At 38.4% G+C, this 24301-nt stretch overlaps 1 protein-coding gene across 4 annotated transcripts; it reads left to right on the top strand.

Moving 5' to 3' along the window:
- The first annotated feature begins 1703 nt into the window (after positions 1–1703).
- LOC123962378 (C-factor-like) lies at positions 1704–22263 on the top strand. Of its 4 annotated transcripts, none has more exons than XM_046038463.1 (9): positions 7481–7582; positions 16105–16339; positions 16447–16520; positions 17858–17974; positions 19350–19538; positions 19676–19825; positions 19981–20100; positions 20945–21056; positions 21140–22263. In XM_046038463.1, the coding sequence occupies exons 2-9, from the start codon at positions 16138–16140 to the stop codon at positions 21445–21447; spliced, it is 1272 nt and encodes a 423-aa protein (XP_045894419.1). In that variant the 5' UTR covers positions 7481–7582; positions 16105–16137; the 3' UTR covers positions 21448–22263. The 4 variants fall into 4 exon arrangements, with proteins under 4 accessions (XP_045894421.1, XP_045894419.1, XP_045894418.1 ...); XM_046038462.1 differs by lacking the exon at positions 7481–7582 and adding an exon at positions 7872–7980; XM_046038464.1 differs by lacking the exon at positions 7481–7582 and adding an exon at positions 15469–15650.
- The last annotated feature ends 2038 nt before the right edge of the window (positions 22264–24301 follow it).

Genomic DNA, 24301 nt, shown 5'->3' with positions numbered 1-24301 from the left:
TGCAGAAAATTCTCCTGGAGTCACTCGACCTGTCTTTTGTTGAATGTTACTTAGCCACAGAGGATGTGTAATGTTTAATAAGTGATATCTTCAATCTGTTGATTTAGCTTGACCTCAGTCATTGTTCAAGCAGAAAGGCATACAAAAAGATGTGACAGACAGCCACTCGTAATGGTCGATTCAATTATAAGATTTTACTACTCTAGGGGAATTTACTGTGTCCTTTAATCTTGATGTATCACGATCAATGCTAAAGAATGTACAAAACATATTAAAGAATGTAACATAAAAAACTTCAGGAGCCTTACACCAAACTGAAAAGCACAACATTGATGGTCATGAATAAAAACTACAGCAGGTTATCAGGCTGTATCACATGTCATCTGGATCTGGGGTTTAAATCCAGTGTTGCTGCGACAAATGTCACTCTGTCTTCTTTCCTGTCATGTTCCACTGTGTACAGTGGAGATAAAACAGCAGTGTTTACAGTATCACCACTGTCAAAATAGAAACATCCCATTCTCTAAGTCTACTGTCCCTCTGCACTGGTTACTGGGCAGACCAACTGCAATCTAAGCCATTAACTGATTGCTGAATTTTCTGTAGAGACAATACATCACTGTGTATGCTTAGCAGAGCCAGTTAACACCCTCCACCTTCAGGAGCACAGCTTTGCACCGCACATTGTACCACTACCCACCCATCATTTGCAATGTGTGCTCTGTGCCAAAGTAATGTGTCTGCAAATGGAAGCATTGATGCCAAATTCCAAATTAACTGACCTGAAGCAGACCAGGGGTATATGCTGCTCCCAAGCACCAGAAGCTTTAAGAAAACCTGGACTCTGGAGGCTGCCAGAGAAACCATCTGTGTGCTGTGAGTGCATAAGCTTCATCAGCTGTGCTGTCACCCTTATCTCTGCACCTCCATCTTAGCTTCAATATTTGAAAACTAACTGAATGCAAAAGCTAACAGTGGATCCCTCTCTCATTTACAAAAATAGTATTCATGAAAGCCAGACTATTAATAAATAAATTCTCTTGTATTGTGTCAGGTTATCTAAAGATGGAAAATGGAAGCAAACACATTACGCAAACCATGAGAAAATACTATTGATTTTACTATTATAATAAGCATTGTTAAATGTTAAAGAAAACATTTCCATACTGATAACAGCAGCTGAAGGCATACTGTAACAGGTAACTTTCTGCAGTGTTATATGTCACTGCATGGCTTTTTTCTTACATTCTATGCTGTGAATGCCATAAACACACATTATTACATTGTAGGTAAGGGACATCTTTAAAAATATTTAACAGTTTTAAGTGGTGATTTGACAGACTATCTCTCATATGTTCTGCAGTGTCTTATTAAGCTAAACTTATTTTTGGGACTTTAAAATAAATGAGTTTAGCTTTGTTTTGTTTTTAATGTCATACCTTTTATATTAGGCTAATTTGAATATTATTTCATAACCTATGCAGCCATAGTCATTGTTGGGTTTTTTTCCTGTCCCTGCACCTTGATTTCCACTGTCTTTTTGTGTAGCATCTATGTGATTTTTATCTAAATTAATGAAAGTGAATATATTGTTTCACCTATCCAAGACCGATGTGATGAGTTCTGTGGATTGCTAACCAAAGAGTCTGAAGTTTAGGTCTTGAGTAAGGATTAGTCAACGGCAACGAGTGTGACGCATTGTGCGCGCAATTAATTTCGAGAAATAATCCTAGTCTTGCGGAGGAGGACGCGTCTTACATTGAGCATTTCCACTGTAAATTCAGGCCCTGCTGGATTATCCTAAGAAACGGTCGTTTTAACAACTCTGTTTCAGTTTCCCAACTGTTTCCAGCCACCGTCGTCGAAGTTATACTTTACTGAACGGTCTCAGAAACTCTGGCTGGTTTTCAAGGTCCGTGTTTTGGTCAAATGGAGCAATCCCCCCACCTACCGGAGGAGTCGCGTGACAACTGCAGATTTAGCAAAGCCCTGTCACGACATTTATCTGGATAGAGGGCTCATCCATCGAATAGAGCATTTGTTATTTGTAACATTCGCAATGAGTGGCGCCATGAATTTCAAAAACTGCGGCTCTGTGCTGGTAACGGGAGCCAGTCGAGGGCTCGGGCTGCAGATAGTCGACAGCCTGGCGAGTGGAGGTTTCTCACCCGGCAAGATTATCGCCACGAGCAGACAGCCCGCGAGCGCGCAGGTAAACACCAGCACATACGGACGGTACATTTAGAAGCTAACTATCCCGTAGCCATACCGCCTGTAGTGTGTTTAATGTCGTTATATTAGAGGAATAGCGCTGTTCTACACGTCGCTGTGTTGACCTAGATGACGGGAGAGGGTACATGAAGAAATGTAATGAAGTTCAACGACGCATGCGGCGCCATTGTTCCCTTACTGTAATGAGCAATGACACGATGTGCTTTTGACCTACAGAAACTTCAGGAACTGGCAGAGAAGCATCCCAACATCCACATAATCACGTTGGGTAAGACAAAGTACAATCATGGTTGGTGTGTGTAAACCATAGACTGTAAAAGGTGTAAAATGTTGCAACATATGAAAACAAAATAGGCTTTTTGCATGTGTGGAAAATTAACAAACACACAGAAACACTATAACATAAGGGCCTGTATATTTTAGATATGAATGAACCATTTGTCTGTTAATGAACATAAGCAATCCCTGGCTCATGGGTTTATTCAGACATATTAATCACACGCTCAAAAATGGAGGTTCGAGACAAGAACATTTCTTCACTTACAGGTACCGATTTAAAGAATGTTTGCTCAAAGGTACAAAATAGATCTGTAAGAAGCCAGAAGTGCACCTTTTGACTTACAGAAGCGGTACAATGGGATCTAAAACAAAAGTATACTGTCGCTAAAGGGTACACAGGTGTCTCTCCAAAGGGTACTTTCCCAGCGACAAGCATTTGTACCATTTCAAATACACACCAACCAACAAATAAAAAATCCTAGATGTAATACCCACCATCATCTTACAGCACAACTACTTAAACACATGATGGTCTCATGCATGTTTAAACACTAAAGACAAAGAAATGGCATACATCCTGTACACACTGGAGATATTGGAAGTGAACTGAAAACGTTATTTGATTCATTTATTATCAGTATTTTCTTCCATTTTGGTAGGATTTTGTTTGTTTTTGTTAACTCACGGTGTTGACGTGTCTCTTTAACAGATGTAGTGAACCAGGAGAGTATAGAGAGGTCTGTAGAAGAAGTGGACCAGCTGGTACAAGAAGAGGGTCTGAACTGCCTCATCAACAATGCAGGGATCAATGTGGTCGCCGACTTTCAAACCGTTACCGCAGAGAAGATGATAGAAAACTTCCACACTAACGCTGTGGCTCCTCTGATGACCACCAAGGTGATGTTTATTGTGCTTTCTGTTCACGTAGCAGTTGTGGACCAGCTACTTAGTGGGGGGAAAAAGGTTGTTTTGTTTATTTGGAAGGTCGTCAGCTTATTTCACTATCCGGTCATCACCAGATGGTGAAATAAAGAAAAGAAACCACACTTTTCAATTCCTCAGGAGCAGGGCCCTGCGAGTGGTTCATTTTCTGAATGCTGCAAAGTAGAACAAAAGGCTGACCTTGATGGACAGAAGTAACAAAATCCGCTTAGCCCAGGGCAGACTGCATTTCATAAATATTCATTTAAAGTCCGGTTTCAGTTGGCCTCACAGTGCAGGGCAGACTACAGAGATGCTAAAAAATCAGGCGCTGATCAAGAACAAGTCAGCAGGGCAGATGCTTGCTGACACACAGTTTGCTCCAATTGAAGGACAGTGTCTAATACAAGGCCTGTTTGTGTGGTGGGGCAGCAGTGAATCACCTTCCACTGCATCGCTCTCTATTACGATAATGCATTAACCATTTGTAGCTTCTCACACGTGTCGTTTGTCATATGTAACAGTAGAGTAAATATATTTGGCTTTCGGATTGTTGGTTGGGCAAAAGAAGCAATTTGAAGACATCATGTTGGAAGATTGGGATTTTTCAGAGTTTTTTGACATTTCAAAGACTGATGATTAATGGTTTAACCAAGAAAATAATCAGCAGATTAATCTATCATGAAAATAATTGTTGTAGCCCTAATTCACAAAATGTATGTCTGGAAACTACATACCCGCTTTTCTGCTGTGTAAAAGTCTTGGTCTTAATTGAACATTGTCTGTATATAATGTAATGTAGGGTTGGGTTCAGCTATTAGGGTCCAATATTTAGACAACAAAAATATTTATTCTTTTAAGAGTTTAGTCTGACTTTAATTGTTTTATTAAAATTAGAAAATTAAAGTCTTAGGATCAGGTCTTCCCCTTTGTTGCCAAAGTGAATGGTGTGTCACGGCTTGGCATGGCCTGGCTCTGCTGGAGGTGCTAGTGCCGGCTGATGACACACTCGGGCTAGAAGACCTCAACACATCAAACACTGACCATTGTTTAAGATCAGGGGTGGTGGATCAGGGGTCAGTGCTGTTCTGCTTTAAGCTAAATGTTAGGTAAAAGTTGATTTACAACCTGACTGCATTTCTATCGCCTTGTCGTTTTCCAACTACAAATTTTTCAAGTGTTTTTTTACCGTGGCCCATCTCTCACTACTGTAATGACGTTAGCCATGCATGCTCGTATCTTAACAAATGGACACGCTGCTGCATTATTATCGACGTAGACGGGTCCTGGCAGATAGCCTTGTCATTCCACATATGGAGCCTTTTGTTAGCAATTACAAAGGGTTATCGCGTTAGGAACCGATAATCAACACCAAAATTAGTGTGGTGCTGTTGAATTGCATTGTGTTTTACTGACAGGTGTTTCTGATATTTAGACTACCCTTATTGATTTAAAAGTGATCCTGTTAGTTAATGCAATAAAGAGCTGTACATCAACAGTCAAGCTGGACATGTTGCCACCAGAGTGCACTATTTTATCCCTCTCTGCAGACTACAGTATGAAATATGTTTTACTGTGACTGAAAAGGCTCCAGACTTTGTTCATAAAAAGAGTTTCTTAATAAATAAATGATTTATAAAATGTGTATGTCTAGATGTGGGCTCTGTGTTCTATTTATTATAATATATAATATTGTGTATTATTTAAAGTGTCATTAAGTACAAATGTAATCATTTTCAAACTAACTCATGAAGCTCTTATGCAGTATTAGTTACAGCTTCCTTGTCAACATACTGATGGTGGCTCTGTCCTGTTAAAAGCCTGTACAGTAGGTTGATTCCAGCCTCAGCTATAATGTGTTTCGTTCTGCCTCTGCCAGGCCTTCCTGCCTCTGTTAAAGCGAGCAGCGTCCAGAGGAGGTGCAGGTGCTGCAGGGAGCATGGGCATCCAGAGGGCAGCAGTCATTAACATGACCTCTCTGCTGGGCTCTGTGGAGCTCAACTGGGGGGAACGGGCTAATAACTTCAAATGGTACCCCTACAGGACGTCCAAGGTATTGTTACTATGGGATGAATACATTTGTTTTATTACCAATTAATAAAAAAGTACACAACCTGTCTGGTGGATTAACTCTGGTGAGATATGGCTACAGACAGGGAGCTCAGGCTGTTTCAAATAGTTGGGTGTTGTATTTGTGACCTGATAAATGAAAGAAAGTCATAAGCGTTCTCCTGATTAATATTTTGCACTTTTTGCAATAATTGATTTTAGGGAACATTTGAAAAATCAGCTGCACCTTCCACCATCCTCCCACAGGTCACCTGCTGTGGTGTTCGGTTAAACTGTACTGTAGCAGGTTGGGTTTTCAATTACATTTTATTTATATAGCACCAGTTCTGATCATAACAGAAGTTAACTCCTTGCACTTTTCATATAGAGCACGTCTAGACCATGCTCTTCGTACTAATATTTCTAGAGACCCAACACTTTCTACCATGGGCAAGCACTTGGCGACAGTGTCAAGGAAAAAACTCCCCTTTAACAGGTAGAAACCCGAGCAGAACCTAGTGTCAGGGTGGGCAGCCATCTGCCTCGACTTGTTCGGCTGAGAGAGAGAACACAGTAGCATCATGCAAGATACACATAAAGATGTAAAATAATAATATTGTTAGTGGTAATAATACAAACATCAATTAAAAAATGTAATAATAATAATATCATTAATGATGATGATGATAATAATAGTGAACAGGAACATAGGGGCAATTGTTGGCTTGCAACCTCAGATCCAGACTCTACAGCTCCGGAGGCAGAAACACCTGCAGGAAATGACAGAAGGAGAGACAAGAAAGCACAAAACTATGGGAGAGGGAAGAAGTCGAGTTAGTAACATGCATTAATGGGAGAAGAAAGCAATCAGATTGAGAGGATCATGGGAAGTCTCCCGTCAGTCTAGGTATATAGATGAGAGCAGGCATACCTGTTGTCAGAACGACCACACCCCGTTTTAGGTGAAAATAAGCGCGGTAAGTCCAAGCGTCAAATTAAATAAAAAATTGCAGTGCCATGCTTAAAAGCTGCTGCGTCGCATTTTGCACGTCAAACTAAAAAAAAGTTTATGAATTTCCCTAACAGCGAAGGACTGTAAAAGAAGAGATCTGTGGCTTCAGGCCATCTCCAGAGAGGATGAAAATGGTAAATTGTCAGACCGGCCAGTCATTAGTGTCAAGGCAAACACTTCATCAGAGGTTAGTTAATGGTGTTACTGAGTATATATATATAACGTGTGCCGATTGTTCTTGTAGATCGAAGTGTATCGAAAAGAATCTTAGTGATGGTGTCAGTCATTTTTTACTGTGAAAAATATTGCCCAATCATAAAACACTTTTTAGAATGGAGTTTGGTTGAACAGTCGGTCCACTCGAAAGACCGCTGGCAGCAGAGGGTATTTTACCATTTATAATACACATAAATGGAGCAGATCTACCTTCTAATAATGAACCTTGTAAACAGCATAAAGTAATGTACGACGTGGGGACTAAAACTGACCTGTTTTCTATTTCTCTGCTCGTAGTAAAATGACACATAATAAACACAAACAGCTATCAAAATAGAGACAGTGGTTCCACGTCAAAGTGATGTAATTAGCTTACAGTAACGTCACATTGGACAGATTACCAGAACAGCGAAATAAAGTGTCTTGATGACAGCAAAAATGACAAATCCATCCAAAAGTGACTTCCACTTATCATCAGGTTCCTAATAACTAAAAAGCAATATGATTTTCTAATTTTATGCAATTAAGTTGGCAAAGAATTTGCTTTGACGACCAGTCAAATTAGAGGGGCTGCTTTCACACGGAAGGGGCGGGGGCATGAAACAGGAACAAAGTTGCTCTCATCTATAGCAGGATAACTAAGGAATGGCTCAGGTCTTGCCTGAGCCAGGCTTAACTAAAAGCTTAACAAAGAGGAAAGACGTATGTCAGCTTTTGTAGGTATGTGTTGCGTGGTAACTTGTTTCTTATTACCTTTCTTAGAGCGCCCTAAACATGGTGAGTCGCTGTATGGCTGTAGACCTGGAGCCTGACGGGATTCTCTGCATGGCTATACACCCTGGTTGGGTCCACACTGACATGGGGGGGCCTGAGGTAAGGCCTGGGATGCTCTTAAAGACTTGTGAGTAAAGGATACCAAACACTGAGAAAATTTCCTTGCATACTCTCAAGCCTTTTCTTTACGTTAGTGAGAAAAACACGTTTTGGAGAATGCATTTATCAAATGCATGTATCAGCTGTTAAACCATGTTGCATGGTGTTTTACATTGAGGAGCTGTTGCACAATGTCTCTTTTTTCCACATTTTAGTGCCCTGAGTGTATATGGTGAAGAAGTGAAGTTTGTCTGAATCTATTATTTGTGATCATCTGTCTCTTTCCAGGCTCCATTGAGTCCAGAGGAGAGCATTTCTTCTGTCTTGTCGGTGATTGGTGGACTGACTGAAAAGGATCATGGGTCATTTCTAAACTATACTGGAGAGATATTGCCTTGGTGATTCTGATCATCAAAATAATGAGCAGTGTTGGACAGTAACGCATTGTAATAATATTACTTTTCCCAGTAACTAAGTACTGTAACTAATTACTTTTCTAAAATAGTAGTAAATAGTAAATTATTACTAGTTACTAAGGCAAGTAACGCTATATTCCTCGTTACTGAACGCACCATCCTTTATGTAAATCCACGACTGTGCGACAGCTCAGCGGGACCGGACCTTCTGTTGTTCATGTCAGCTAATAGCCAAAAACTAAAGGAAGAATGGAGAACGAGGGAGAGAGGCGTTCTTTCTTCCACAGCTGTAAGAAGCTACTGCCATTATTGTGTCACAGTCTAAGATGCAAAGAACATTGTCGTCTAGTGTAAACTCTGTGCGACCAGCAAAAAGCTTTCAACTGTGAACAATTCTACACCTGATTTATTGAAGCATCTGCTGAAGCAGCACAGTGACGTGAAACTCCGGCAGCTGCTGTCACTGATGTTTGGACTCGTCGGGAGAGAGTGGCGTTTACGTAACATTTTTTTTAACTGCTGAATACTGCTCTTATAAACAGGCTACATGTGCAGTAAAACCGCTGTTTAAAAGTCGGGATTTAATTGCGTTATTTTTTTATTTCAGCTGGTGGGGTAAAGAAACGTTAGGCCTAAACTATATGCTTTGTAAAAACCACACTCCTTGCTGCTGTTATGGATATGATGAGACTGCTTTGTTTGGGGTTGAAGGGGGGGGGGGGGAGCAGTGTTTCCCATAATTAGCATATAATTTGGATAATTATCAATGCTGACCGCCACATACTGATTTTCCAAATTTTTACTAGGTGTATTTAAAATCATTTTTGATTAACAAGCTGTATTGAGGAGCATATATTCGTGCAGCACCTCCTGGCTCGCTCCCTCTTTCTCTCTCTCTCTCCCTCTCATGAACAAAGCTGCACAAATCTGTCCAACGTTAGAATAACCCCCCACTTTTTTAAGGAGTAATAAGTAACTAGTAATATATTACAATTTCTGAGTAACTGGCCCAACACTGAGTAGGATGATTATTAGCACAACTAACGGATCCTAATGGCTTTTTATTGCCATTATTCAGCTTCAGCTATGCAAAGATGAACTTGTCAGTGGCTCAGAGTGTTAAATCTTAACCAAACTCTACCTTTTAGTAGAAATTGTGTGTATTTCACCTAAATACAATTTCAATATAGGACAGCTACAGTATTCAGTTTCTTATAAGATCACTTTACATTGTTTTTGAGTACTGTAGATGAGCAGGGTATGCTGTGCGCTGTAGCTTGTCTTTAGGCTACATGCTGTACACACAGGAGGTTACTCTGTTGGGCCGGTGCAGCCCTACATACCTCTCACATTGCGTTACCAAAAAATTATCAAGCATTATTCAAATGTAAACATAAAATGTTGCTATTATTTGATATTAACACATCTAAGTCATTGTCCCAGATAGAGTCCGACCGCCAAATTGCTGATATGAGCTAATTGTAGATACATCAGTATCAGTGTTTATAACAGCCGATAAATTACAATTAATTAAGAAACAGACGGATCCTTCAATCATATTATGAGTGTTGCATAGTTTGTCCAACAGAGGGCAATCTGCAACTCCCCTGTTGGCAACACACTGGAACACCACACATCCACCACAAAGCACAGCAATCAGCAGTACTTTTGTTCAAAGTACTATTTACAACAATAAAGAAAGTTTACTTTTAAACTGCATTATGTCATGTTATCTTGGTGAGGTCTCATAACTACACATAACAAAAAGGGAAAAAAGAAATATATTTTATAAAATAAAGAATATCAACCGATATATCAGAATATCAAAATTGGGATCTGTCTTAAAAGTCTCATATTGGTCGGCTGTAGTCCCAGACAAACAGACAATACTTGTGAGAAAGTCTTAGCAGAAAACCTCAGAGTTGTAGTTTGGTTGTCTTAAACTATGTATACGTTAGGGCAGAAATTTCATTTACATTGCCAAGCTGAAGTGTCATGGCCACAGAGTTCCTCTGCTGAATACTACCATGTAGTACTAAAACTCCACCTGTGGGCAACCAGAAGTGGATACAGGTGTATAAACAGATAATAAATGACAATACAGAAAACACAGTAATTATATAAAATCTGTCTTCATACGAGAAGTTATAATTTTTGACAAATAATATACATTAATAAATACTTTAAAATGTACTTACAGCTGCGTACAACTACATTATAGTGTGTTTGTATGCTTCTAAAGGCTGAATAGGGGTAAAGTGCCCCCATGTATTTTCCTGTTCAGTTATTTCAGCTACAGGGCTGCCTGAAAATGTTTTATGAATAATATTTTGCCCTTAAATACAGTTTCTGATCCTTTTCTTAATAAGTGGTGTTTGGGAGGGGGCATGTTGGGTGTTAGGACAGGCCCCTCTTTCTTAGAATCTTCAAAGACTGAACAGAATCTGGTGCTATCCTTACTGACTTTCTTCCCTATGGCCCAACATTATGAGTCCTTTACTAGAAAGTAATCAATCACAATTAAAGGTATAAACTGATGAATGATGAGCCAATCGTATGATGAATATTTGGACACCAAGCCCTCTAATTAGTTAATATTTACTGAATTTACTGATTGCATTCTCCTTAGCAGTCAGTCAGCAGATGTTGTTTAGGTTTACATTTGTGTGTAAGGACGCACAGAAGTAAAGTGAATTTTCTGTGGTGGCACTCTGTCTGCTGTCTGTACTGAAGTGTATAGTTTCTGCAGTTTACAGTTAAAGTATGGTAAAATCTACGTACTGTACTTTTTAGAGGATTTGACTTTACCATCATTGTGGTAAAACAATAATACACATTTGAGTGTCCGTGAGTGTGTCTTCTAGTAAAAGAGGTCTGTAATGAGATACAAGAAGTTACAGCTTTGTAGTTCGCTTTTCTCACAAACTGTATGATTTATAAGATGAGCGAGTAGTTGTAAAGGGATATTTTTCTTCCTAGGATGTAAGCAACAATAAACAAAGAAACAAAGGCATTTAGTCAAAATGTTTTTATTCCTCATTCTTGGAATGGCGAGTTTTGGGTTATTTCATAACTTTGTCTTTCAGCAGGGTTACTTGACATTAATTGTTAGTGTTGAAGGACATTTCCGCTTTCCCATTGTGTGTCTCTCTTTCAGCAGCAAAACAATAGGTGACAAGTCTGGAAGATAATGTCAACAATGGAGAGCATTTAGGACAAATGTCACTTAAAGTTATGATCATCTCTTAGTGGCATACTTAGTAGCTTTTACAATTGCAAGAGAGTTGAGTGTTCCTTATCATTGCCAGTTTACAGCACCTGTGCCTACAGCTGGTTTGAGTACAGTTGGATGATTAAGCAAAGATGTCACTGAACCCGTGCTGAAGTTGAATGTGCAACTCAGAACACGCTAATAGCTAATGGACTGAATTTACTGGATACAAGTATCACTTAAAAGTAGTTGATAGCAGTTCTTGTGCCGGGCATGGCAATGTTTTAATCCCCCATTTGTAAACGATATCTGACCTCAGCATTTGGTAAGCTCCCAGGAAAGCCATTTAAATCTAATCAAACCAGTTTGCCAAGAATGGTGTGCAGGATGTCATGTGCTGGGTGTGTGGTGAGAGCGCGAGAGGAGGAGTGTGCCTAGAGTGCCAAACGCAGAAGGAACAGTTATATGATAAGGTGCTGCTTTGAATTTCTCTTGCGCACAAGTTCTTTTGTTTCTGTTCATTTTTAAGACTTCAGCATGGAGTCAATTTTTCTTCATTCCTGAAGAAAAGGAGGAGTGGAGTTTTCATTACTTTACTACAGGTACTACAGGTTACTTTACTACAGGTAAATGTTTATATGTGATTATGTAACCTATTAGTTCAAGTGGAAAGCAGCAACAGAAGGCCTGCACACTAGTGAAATTCACCATTCGCAAGTCTTTTCAAGAAAGGTTCTGAGCTAATTTGTGCAACATTGTACAATAGTTGAATTGTGGAAGTGTGTTATGCCAACTTTCTTTGTTTTAATAGAAATACTAGTTTGTTTTTGTTTTTTAAATAATTCACCAACACCGCGAAACATTTCGGCAGCAGAAAAACAAATCCATTAGTAAAAGAGTAACGTAAATTCCTGTTGCGGGAATCCAGTGTTCGACATTGTATGCAGTGTGCAAAGTACGGGGGAGCTCGGCTCTTCTTAAAAAAACGGTAGCTCCCCTAATGGATCATGCATAAATAGATTTCTATAGGCTATGTGTTTGTGCTTTGACGAATTACTTTCATGATTAGAGAGGCTGCTGTCAGTTCATCCTGACCGATCCTGTCGGAGTTCTCCAATTTCAGGACCAGGACCGCGGTGAAGTTAGTGTTAAGTTGCATATTCGACTGACATTTACCCAGGATCCGGTGACGGCTTCTAACTCAGTTCACCCAGTGTCGGCAGTATAAGTGCGGTTTGCGCACCTCCGATAGCTCGCCTTTAACCACCGGGGGTTAGTTTAGGGACCATCAATAAATTACAATTGTTAAAACAGTGTTACGGGAAAATCATAATTTATTTCAATAGCTTCCATGTCATGTGATCTTCATATTATATTTGAGTGCATATCCAAATTTATATAAATATTTATTAATAATTTATGGAAAATAATGCTTTTTTTTTCAATATCTTCCATGTCATGTGATCCACGGACTCCAAACCAATGCCGAATTATTGTACTACACTAGGCAAATGAGACACGCCTCTTCATGTTAGATTTAAAGACTTGTTTTATTATATATTAATATTTATTAATAATTTGTGTAAAATATGCATTTTTTTTTCTATAGCTTCCATGTCATGTGATCCACAGACTCCAAACCAATGCCGAATTATTGTACTACACTAGGCAAATGAGACACGCCTCTTCATGTTAGATTTAAAGACTTGTTTTATTATATATTAATATTTATTAATAATTTGTGTAAAATATGCATTTTTTTTTCTATAGCTTCCATGTCATGTGATCCACAGACTCCAAACCAATGCCGAATTATTGTACTACACTAGGCAAATGAGACACGCCTCTTCATGTTAGATTTAAAGACTTGTTTTATTATATATTAATATTTATTAATAATTTGTGTAAAATATGCATTTTTTTTTCTATAGCTTCCATGTCATGTGATCCACAGACTCCAAACCAATGCCGAATTATTGTACTACACTAGGCAAATGAGACACGCCTCTTCATGTTAGATTTAAAGACTTGTTTTATTATATATTAATATTTATTAATAATTTGTGTAAAATATGCATTTTTTTTTCTATAGCTTCCATGTCATGTGATCCACAGACTCCAAACCAATGCCGAATTATTGTACTACACTAGGCAAATGAGACACGCCTCTTCATGTTAGATTTAAAGACTTGTTTTATTATATATTAATATTTATTAATAATTTGTGTAAAATATGCATTTTTTTTTCTATAGCTTCCATGTCATGTGATCCACAGACTCCAAACCAATGCCGAATTATTGTACTACACTAGGCAAATGAGACACGCCTCTTCATGTTAGATTTAAAGACTTGTTTTATTATATATTAATATTTATTAATAATTTGTGTAAAAAATGCATTTTTTTTCTATAGCTTCCATGTCATGTGATTCATGTACTCCAAACCAATGCCGAATTGTAGTACTACACTAGGCAAATCAGACACACCTCTTCATTTTAGATTTGCGTACTTGTTTTATTTAACTTAATAGTTATTAATAATTTATGCAAAAAAGGAATTTTATTTTTCAATAGCTTCCATGTCATGTGACCTACCAACTCCAAACCAATGCTGGATTGTAGTACTACACTAGGCAAGTCAGACACACCTCTTCATATTAGATTTAAAGACTTGTTTTATTTTATATTAATATTTATTTATAATTTGTGTAAAAAATGCATTTTTTTTCAATAGCTTCCATGTCATGTGATTCATGGACTCCAAACCAATGCACCAACCAATTTTTTATCTTAATATTTATTAATATTTTATGGAAAAGTGGGCTTTTTCAATAGTCTAATTTTGGGGGGAAAGGTTTTTTCCATAGTTTCCATGTGAAATAGTTTTTAAGGCAAAAATTCAAATCAAACAAAATCCCCTCAGTTTACCTTAACAACAATAACACCACACCTGCTTCCGTCTTTTAACTGGGTTGCACATGACTCTTGCCATGACAACTTGACATCCATTCAGTCTGTTTGGCTTTCTCATCCTTAAGTTTTCCCTGAATAAGAAAGTGTTAAAATACTTTAAACAGATATGTAGGTGAAAACATAATGTCAGCTCACAAACATTTGGTATGACCAGCAAATAACCAATGTTTGTATTCATCTCATCATTGTAAATGCATATGAGGGACGGGGAGAGGGCAGTCATAAAAGGTAGGCTATATTATAGTAGTAATAATAGTCTTTTTAAACGAAGCTTAAGAATGCAAAATGTCAGTGACAAATTCTTCAACTTCTAAAGTGGAGCAATAGAAAGCATCCTGACTTGAAACCTTACCATCTGGCATAGGATGTGCAAGGTCCAGGACGGGAGGGCTCTGCAAAAGGTGATTAAAACCACCCAGAAGATTATTGGTACCCATCTACCAAGCATCAGTGATGTCTGTGAGGTGTGTCTGCAAGGAGCCCAGGACAGCACCAACGAAGCCGCAGCCTGTTCACCCTGCTTTCTTCTGGGAAAAGATATAGAAGTCTGCTGTCGTAACACCAGACTGCTGAGAATGTACTAGCATATGAAAAAGCACTCAAATCTAATCATTTGTCTAATGAAGTACTACATTTGAGCAAAGGGTTGGAGTCACTAGGCAACATGACATTGAAATAAAGCTGTCTTTTCCAAACAATATTAATAGAAATAAGAATAAGTACTCAAATCTAACATTGAAAGATGTGCTTAATTGGTCTAGTGTAATACTACATTTCAGCAAAGGTCTGGAGTCACTGAATGACATCACATGGAAGCTATAAAAAAAGGAAAGCCTTTTTTTTAACCAAAATTATTAATAAACATTTATATAAAATAAAATTTGGATTCAAATGTAATTTCAGGGTGGCGCGGTGATGCAGTGGTTAGCACTGTCGCCTCACAGCAAGAAAGTCGTGGGTTCAAACCCCAGTTGCCCCGTCCTTTCTGTGTGGAGTTTGCATGTTCTCCGCATGGGTTCTCTCCAGGTGCTCCGGCTTCCTCCCACCGTCCAAAGACATGCGGACTAGGTTAATTGGTGATCCTAAATTGTCCTTAGGTGTGAGTGTGAGTGGTTGTTTGTTTGTGTGGCCCTGCGATGGACTGGCAACCTGTCCAGGGTGTACCCCGCCTTTTCGCCCGATGTCATTTGGGATTGGCTCCAACCCCCCGCAACCCTGTACACAGGATAAGCGGTTGATGATGGATGGATGGATCACATGACATGGAAGCCATTGAAAAAAAAAAGCATTATTTTCCATAAATTATTAATAAATATTAATATAAATTTGGATAGGCACTCAAATATAATATGAAGAGGTGTTTCTCATTTGCACAGTGTAGCTCTACAGGTCAGGCAGACTCCCCTCTGCCTGCTTGGTTGACTGACGCAACTGTATTGATGAGGATGCGCTGCTATCCATGTTTTAGGTAACCCAAGGTCAAGATTATCTTCTTTTTTTCGTAAGAGACGGACTGACTGGCTCTATGTAGGAAGTGTTGCATGTGGCTTGAATGACGCCCAACATATTTTTAGGTTAGCTTAGGTAAGATTGATTTGAACCAATATCCAATAGAATCTTCACACACATATATAGAGGGGTGAACAATAACCTTATTTTGACATTTAGTGAATGTATGCAGGTCTAGGTAGGATACATTTCCCCAGGCAAGAAGTATCCTTCAGATTTGGTGTCACCTGAACCTGACTCACTTTATTTTCATCATAACAGTTAGCCAATAATCTGAAATCCTCTTTTGTTGTTATTGTTGCTGCCCTATGACTGAACCTCCAATATGGCTGCCAAAGGGTCCATAATGTGGCCTCAGAGTTCTATTATAAGCAGTATAGTCCGCTCACATGGTCTGTTCTCCTGTGTTGCAGAGGTATGTATAGGCCACATGGAGTTGGAGAGTCATGGTGATATTGATAGACTATCCCGCCTCTGCGGGGCTGCTGTCGACAGCTGGAGAGCTGAGGATGCCATTTTCAGACACCGTCAAGTACTTCATCCTGGGCATCTCGGTCACTCTCCTTCTGTTGGCCCTGGGTATCTTGGCATGGCAGGCCTTCAGATGCTGCACACAGACACACACTACATACATCGAGGAAGATACTGGTGAGTTAGGATAAGGGAACAATGCAGCACATATGGATGATGCTGTGTGTCTGACCTAGAAAGTAATTACAATAAAAATGCTAACTTGTGTCTGATTATTACTGTAGTGAGCAGTGATCTGCTGTACTCAGAGGATAAGTCAAGAACATCAGGAAGCCATGCAGAAGCTCCAAGGACTAGGGTAAGAGGAAATGGATTTGAAAGGTGTGGACAGGAAAAAAATATTTTGTTTACTTATTTCCTTATGACCATATGTCCTATCTCTTCTAGTATCACGGTATCAGAGTTCAAAGCAGCACTATACAATATCAGACTTGACCAGATGATTACTTTCAAATGTATAGATGTGGCTTTGTTTGGATAAGTAAAAACTGAAGCAGAGCCACTGTTGGCAGCTTTTGGAGGAAGCCTTTCTGTCATATGTTCCTAGATGTGTGTCTGGACAGTCACATTTAGTATCAGGTCAGTACAATCAATTGTAACTTAAAAACTCCAGATTTCAATATTGAACTTCATCAGCTCAATATGTGCATGGAAAATCCAACTGTATGCAAATCAAATATACTATCTGTCTTTCCATGCATGACTGGCTTGTTAAGTTGCTGAATTTGAAATGATGTGGTTGGTTTGTGTAGAGAGTATGAGAGGGAGTTTAATATGAAAAAAAAATCATAAAGCCTAATGGACAGTTTAAAAAACAAAAATATGCAGGTTGGTAGAGAAGATCTATGGGAATACAGGGCATTTATAGGTATGGCAGCTGCAAACAAAATGCATAATCAAGGGAATGTGTGTGTGTGTGTGTGTGTGTGTGTGTGTATATATATATATATATATATATAAAATATAAAATCGGGGTGTGATCTGCTAATTCAAGACTACCTTGGGTATGATTTTTGATTTTAATTTTAAGTCTGAAATGAGCCTCTTTAGTGTAAATTACCATCCTGACATGGATGTGTTTAACAAAACTATTGTTATATCTACCAGAGGAGTCAGGTTGGGTAAGGTATCTGTGTTGATCTTATGCTCGCCTACATCTGATCTTTGTTTGAAAACTTTTATTTGGATAGTCCACTGTTTCCTTTCTGCCATGTGCCATGTGACTGTCAATAATATTCCTGATGACTCTAAAAGCAATGTGTAGTGTTTGACAGTGTGGACATAGTTAATGTAGGACTTTGGGGCAAAAAAGAGTTGAAAAACTAGGACAAAGACAGCTAATGACATTTCAACAGTATAAGTTCAACAAAGATTTTATTTACCAATGCTTTTCAATTTGATGTTGATTGTGGAAAAATTATATTGTTAGTAGTTCCTGTTATTTTGTCCAGACCGTGCAGTCTGTGGAGCTGCTCCACTTAGGCAACATAGTCTATGTACATAAAGACAATTGAGCACGCTTGTTCAAACAAAAGAGAGTTGCGACTTGTCACAAGTCAAATAAAAGCTGGAGGTGGTGAAGTTGTTAATGAAAACAGCTGATAGAAATGGAGTGTACATCTGTGGGCTCCCCAGGTGGAGGATGTCGGCACAGAGGTCCGCAGGCTGAGTCGCTGTCTGTCTCAGGCCTCGTTTCCCTCCTCAGGATCCAGCCAGGGAGACAGCGACGCGGGCAAGCAGGCCACTAAAAAGGTAGCAGCCGGCATTACTGTATAATCCTGTGGTCACTATCTAAATACATACAGCAGCTCCAATATTTTGATATTCACTTCATTTCAAGGTTTATGCACTTGTTATTTTCAAAAGCTACTCAAGGCTGCCTTAAAACTGTGTTTTACTCAATGAGTATGGAGTAGGTCTCACACATGAAATGGCTTATTTGCATCCTAAGTGGCCATGAAAATCACACAAGTATTGTGTTGTAAGGGAGGTTTTGAAGATGCTGATACTGTCTGATTATCATCAGAAAATCAGGTCTGATTAATAGCACACTGTCATGAAACGTTACACACTACTGGCTTTGTGTTTTTCTATTGATAACACTACAGCCATGGTAGCAGGTGTGTGTTTTTTTGTTTTATTTTTAATTTTTTAAGATTGTAGTTGATTTAGCGCACATTTGAGCTGAATGATAACATTAGCATGCTAACATGCTAACAATGAAATGCTGATGTTTAGCAGGTAATATTTACCAGGATCATAGGTGTCATTTACACTGGGGACATGTCCCCACCACCATTTTGAAATGGCTGATTTTGTTCCACCACTTTGTGAAAGCATTTGTTAAAAATGTTCTGAAAAACAGCTTCCACCAAGAAATGTTAACTAACAAATGAAAATGCTTTGAGAAAGGTTTATTTGCACAATACAAAACATGCAATGCATTTTAAATATAGAAGCAAATGTGCATCACCAAAAAAGTAACTTGGCTAAAAAAAAAACAAGCTGCTTATTACTGCATTATATTCTGTTATATTTTTATATTTCTGAATTGTCACTTGTCAGCTGAATTTTTTGTTTCTCTGTTATATGAATAAAGACATTTACACTGTAAATTGGAGCAGAAAATGTCTCCAGAAGTGTTTAACGCTCCAATTTTCTTGGGGAGGACCCCAAGACCTTCCACTTATATATTTCAGATTTTTATATTTCTTTAAAATTAAAAATCTTTTCATCTTGTTCTTGTGTATCATCATGTTTTGTGACCAAGTAGAATCATCACACCCCTGATCTGGGCCCTTAAGTCCCCACCACTTTTCAACACAAACTGATGCCCTTGACCAGGGTCACCATCCTAGTTTAGCTGAGAATGTCATGCTTGCTGGAATTTGGTCATAAAAAAAAGTTTTCTAATTCTAATTTTGACTGGATTAGGCCTGGCTGCTGACACCTGTTCTGAATTTGTTTGGATATGTCGGCTTCTTCTTATTCCTGACATCTAAGGTCTTAGGGGACATTTTAACCGAGATGTTTGAAATCCTTGATGCAGTGCATTTCACATTTTCAAGCAATATTAACAGCAACATTAGGTATTTGGTGTCTTTCCTAACATACCCTCTTATACCAGGTCGATGGATCGCTGCGTTTCTCCATCTATCATGACCAGCTGCAATCCCAGTTGGTGGTCACCATCTTGCAGGTGGAGGGGCTTCTGGAGCACTTGCAGACACGCAGCCTCCAGCTATTTGTTAAGCTAAGTCTCATGTGGGCAGGTTCAGAGGGAGTGGAAGTGGAAGGCTGTATGGAGGAGGAGGAGGTAAATTTGTCTTTATTAACATGCTCTACAGTTATGTCACTCAACAAGTGGCCAAGAATCCATGGCATCATATTTTGGGAGATATACAACTATAACTCTTTTCATTTGATGCTTGCTTACTGCTGTGACCCTCTTAGGTCGAAGGGACAGCACCTGTCCTTTGGACAGTGCTGCAGGAGTGGCGAACTCGTATTGTGAAAGGCAGCTGTAATCCTTTATATGGAGACCAGTTCAGCTGCGTTCTGCAAGAGCATACAGAGCTTCATCATCTCACCCTCAGGATGGAGGTCATGCAGTACACGAACCCATCTCTCACTATTAGTATCTCTCAAATCATAGGAGATAAATTTGTCAGTTGAAGAAATAAGAATTAAGCAAAGAAAAAATGTCTACTGTGTGATTCTGTAAGTAAACTGCCCACAATTGTCTGTGTGCATATCAGGTGAGGGACTTTGATAAATTCTCCAGACATGCAGTGTTAGGAGAGGTAAGAGTTCCTCTAGGGCAATTTAACATCGCCTACCCTCTGGAGCTACAAGAAGATCTGCAGATACCCCAGAAGGTATATACATTGTGTATATTACAAACACACACATGCAATCAAATAGGAATTTTTTTTTATCATCTTCTAGTTGAGGTGAATTTAAGGACTGCCATTCTTACACATACACATTAATGAGTAATGTAGGCTGTGATTATAACATCATATATGTCAGTTTAGAAACAAAATAAACATAGAATCTCTATTTTTTAGCCATAACCACTAAACTAACAGAACAGGATTTTAAATATTGAATGGTTAAAGTGAAAAATTATTACACAAAATGCAGCACTGTAGCATTTTCTTGGGAAAAAAAAAAGTGACAACTTGGTTCTTGGGTTGAAGAAGTATACATTGGAAAGTAAATTTATTACCATCATGTTGTGTAAAATTATTTTTATCTTGAGTTGAGTCAGTTTTATTTTGACTGTTATGTTTAATTTCCCCCGCGACCCTGTACGCAGGATAAGCGGTTGACGATGGATGGATGGATGTTTAATTTCTGGAACATGTGTTTTTTTCCCATTATTATTAATTTCAGTTCATTCATGAACCCAATTACCCATGTCATTTTTGGTTCCCAATAGGGAACAGCCACATTAGATGAAATTGTCAGTTTACCTTGTGTATAGATTGATACATCTTTAGAGGTTAGGGTTGTATTCTTGCTTTATTTATGTAATGGTTCAACGTTGTTTAGTCTCCACTCGAAACCAAAAAAATTTATCAAATTAAAATTGATTTTAAAAATTATACATATTCTATATATGCTATACATTGAAGAAGTTGAAATCTGAGAATATTTAGTGTTTTTGACTGATGAACAGCTTCAAAGATCAACATTGTTGCTGCCAACTGTGTTAAGGATCTTGTAGGAGAGGTGCTTCTGTCTTTGAAGTTTCTTCCCACTTCTCAGAGGCTTGAGGTTGGACTGTTAAAGGTCAGAATGGTCCTCACCAAAATGTGCTCAGATACAGGTAAGTAACAAACGCCTCCATTAAAATGTAGCCATATACAGTATAACATTCAGTTCCTAATCTGCCTTCTCTGTGTTTTACAGCCCTTTACGCCCGGATCAGTGTGCAGTGCAACCATTGCAAGTTGAGATACCAGAAAACCTCTGCAGTGGCCCGCTGCCTGGTAACTGTCTTCAATGAGGTCCTCATGTTCTCCCTGCCAGATTTTCCTCTGGAGCAGTGTAAAATTGTGGTTTCTGTGTATGAGACCCGCATGACTAGGAAATCAACCAAACGTCTGATTGGACAGTTGACTGTGGGGAAGGAGAAGAGTTCAGAAGACAAACACTGGAGCCTGATGATGCGCTCAGTCCGCCAGCCAATAGCAAAGTGGCATGGCCTGCTGATCTGACCTTCCTGCACTTACTTGGATCTCCGTACATGCTTGTATTTAACTGGAATCTGCTTGTTTATCAGGAGAGGGATGTACACCTGCTTTACTGCAGGCCAAACATAGACTTCTCTGTCTCCTGACTCCCCTGTGATAGAAAGACCTTACCACTCCAATCACAACGGTGACTGTTAACTGGATGCAACGCAGTGATTTCCGCATGGATTTTATGACTCCTTGCAGCCACCTTTATTTTGTTTGTGAAAGCAGAAAAGTACTTTAGTTCTGAACTCACCTATAGTAGGCCAATGTGTTAACTTTGTACCTGTGAACAGCCAGTAACTGAATCAGTCAGTTAGGGCTGGAACTAATGATGATGATAATTGTTGTAAATGTGAGTTATTAGTTTCATTATTTGGCAAGGTGTATCTTTTTTGTTACATAATCATTTGGTCTATAAAATGTGAAAATATCAAACAACAGTAAATTACCATAACATTTTTTTTTATTTGAATTGAACAGATAACAGTAGCACATTCATATTACAATTGATCTAAAGCTTACCTCTAAAAAGGCCGGACACCCCCTCATTTCCTTTTTGTTTGTTAATTTAAACATTTTCATGAAAGTAGATCTAACAAGATTCATTCATATTAAAATAAGAATGATTTCATGTAACATGTACCCTAGTTGACCCCGTGTTTTCATTGGTTGCTCAAAGCCTTTGAGTCAAAGGACATGCCTAGAGGAAGAGCAGTGTGGCTGTATTCTATTGGCCAAGTTTTGATGTGCTAAAATAAGCTATAACCAAGTAAAACAACGATTTTATTTACCTTATGGCTGTATGATATTGTTCCGTTAAAACGAGCGAGGTTGGAAGTTGACTGTGATGCAGAAAATTCCAGGTAGGCTAGTGCTAGCATATGAGTGTTCAACAATGACCAAAAGTAAATAAATTATAATAAATGTGCATAAAAACAATTAAATCTATGCGATGTTGACAGCAGTTATTATTGGAATATCGTAAACATCATCCAAAATATTATCATAAATATTCATTATATCACCTAGACCCATAGACATATCTGTGGCCCTTACCATGACATGACCTTTATAATATGGGTTTCACAGGGGTGCGCGTGCGCCAAGGTATGCGCCACGGTAGAGAACGTTCCAGTCTTCTCTTCAGCGGTAACGTTAAGCCAAAAGGAGGTGTAAACCTCAAGTATCTTTTGGTAATTTAAGTATTTAATAATTTTAGTATCATTATGTTGTTTAGTTTGAACATTTAAAAGCTATAATTTTAACCATGATTATTTAAAAATAACCTTTAAAAGTTTGTTTTTGTGTTAGTTTTTTTTTTATTTAGCTAGCTAACGTAAGCTAGGTTAATAACTTTAGCTTAAAACGATAAAAACTGTTTATGGTTTAAGCGCACTTGAGCATTTGTGCTTAGCTGTGCCAACAAAGACAACTAACGTTAAGCTAATTAGGAAGTTACCTCAATGACAGTACAAGATTGAGCCAATTTTATAACTTGCTGTAACTCAAACTTTGTTAATGCTAAAAGTCATTATTGCTGCTGTCACCAGCTCAATTGATGTTCATAGCACACACAATATACTGTATAATGTTAGCCTACAGTAAACAGAAGTATTCAAGGTACACCAGTCAGAGTGTGTCGATCTGGGGAGTGCATGTAATAATGTTGCTGACTTACTAGAGTGTTGACATCCATCAATATCCGGAAAAAGGACAAGATGCTGCCGTTTTTACACAGAAAAACCGTGGTTAACATGTGTTAGATGCTGACTTGTGGTGCATGTAATGTTCAGAGCACATTTCATCATCATCATCATCATCATCAGAAACCATTCTTACCTCAACCAGCAACTCAAGAATGATTGAACCTTCATCCAGAAAAAGGGTGAGTGAGAGGGTAACACATCAACGGTAATAAAAATTTTAAAACAAATAGACTTTTATGCCTCTGCTAGCTAGCTACTGTTAAGGGAATCAGTAGATAGAGTTAAAACTATTTTATTAGGTAAAGGTAAAACTTGTCTCAGGAGACACCTCTAGTCCAGTGCCATATGTAAATATTGAATAGGATAATTTTAGGATAAATGTGGGCTTATTTAGTGGGGTAAATCTTGCTCTTTTGCCTGTAGATGATTTCATTATGCAGTATTACTGGCAATAGGAGTTACAGTAAGACCTAAATGTAGACACACATGAAGAGTAAGAATGTTTCAGTAAGTTTACAGAGAAGGAGTGAAAAGGTTTATATTGGTATAGACTAGGGTTGCAGCGGTATACCGTTTCATGGTATACCATGGTATGAAAATTGACTTATATTATGCACATATGTCTATCTACAGAATTAGGGTTAAAAAATGAAACCGGATGGAGAATCTCACCAGAGCATATATTTTATTTATTTTCAAAAGGGAGACTTTTTACTCAAGCATTAAAAAAGTTTCAAGTATTGTCAGGACATAATATTTTGTCAAATTATAATTAAGTGTTTGATCCACCATGAACAACCCTTCTGTTTAAATTCCTTTAAGGGTCATTGTAACTGATAATAATAATAATAATAGTAATTGTTTATACCATATACTGTGAAATTGAATTTTTCTGAGATGTTGATCGTACCGTGAAAATCCTACCCAACCCTAGTACAGACAAGCAGGCTGTAATGGCTACCTAGCGGCATTGTTAAATAAGTATGGTAAACAATTTTTATATTTTTAGTTTGGAACTTATGGTTAAACTGTTTGGTAGGAAGATGGCAGAGGTGGGAAAACTAAAGAGAGCCAATTACGGGACATGGCAGAATCCGGAGGGGGAGAGGGATTTGGTCCAGATACTC

The sequence above is a fragment of the Micropterus dolomieu genome, linkage group LG22 (assembly GCF_021292245.1).
Source record: "Micropterus dolomieu isolate WLL.071019.BEF.003 ecotype Adirondacks linkage group LG22, ASM2129224v1, whole genome shotgun sequence".
Classification (NCBI taxonomy): domain Eukaryota; kingdom Metazoa; phylum Chordata; class Actinopteri; order Centrarchiformes; family Centrarchidae; genus Micropterus; species Micropterus dolomieu.
The sequence above is the reverse complement of the archived record's forward strand: the minus strand, read 5'-3'. Positions and strand labels throughout refer to the sequence as shown.

Excerpts from the sequence above, each read along its gene's own strand:
- LOC123962378 (XM_046038463.1), top strand. The coding sequence starts at position 16,138 with ATGGTGATATTGATAGACTATCCCGCCTCTGCGGGGCTGCTGTCGACA. Across the intron at positions 19,539-19,675 it reads GCTGTATGGAGGAGGAGGAG|GTCGAAGGGACAGCACCTGT; the intron begins GTAAATTTGTCT and ends TGACCCTCTTAG. Across the intron at positions 19,826-19,980 it reads ATCTCACCCTCAGGATGGAG|GTGAGGGACTTTGATAAATT; the intron begins GTCATGCAGTAC and ends TGTGCATATCAG.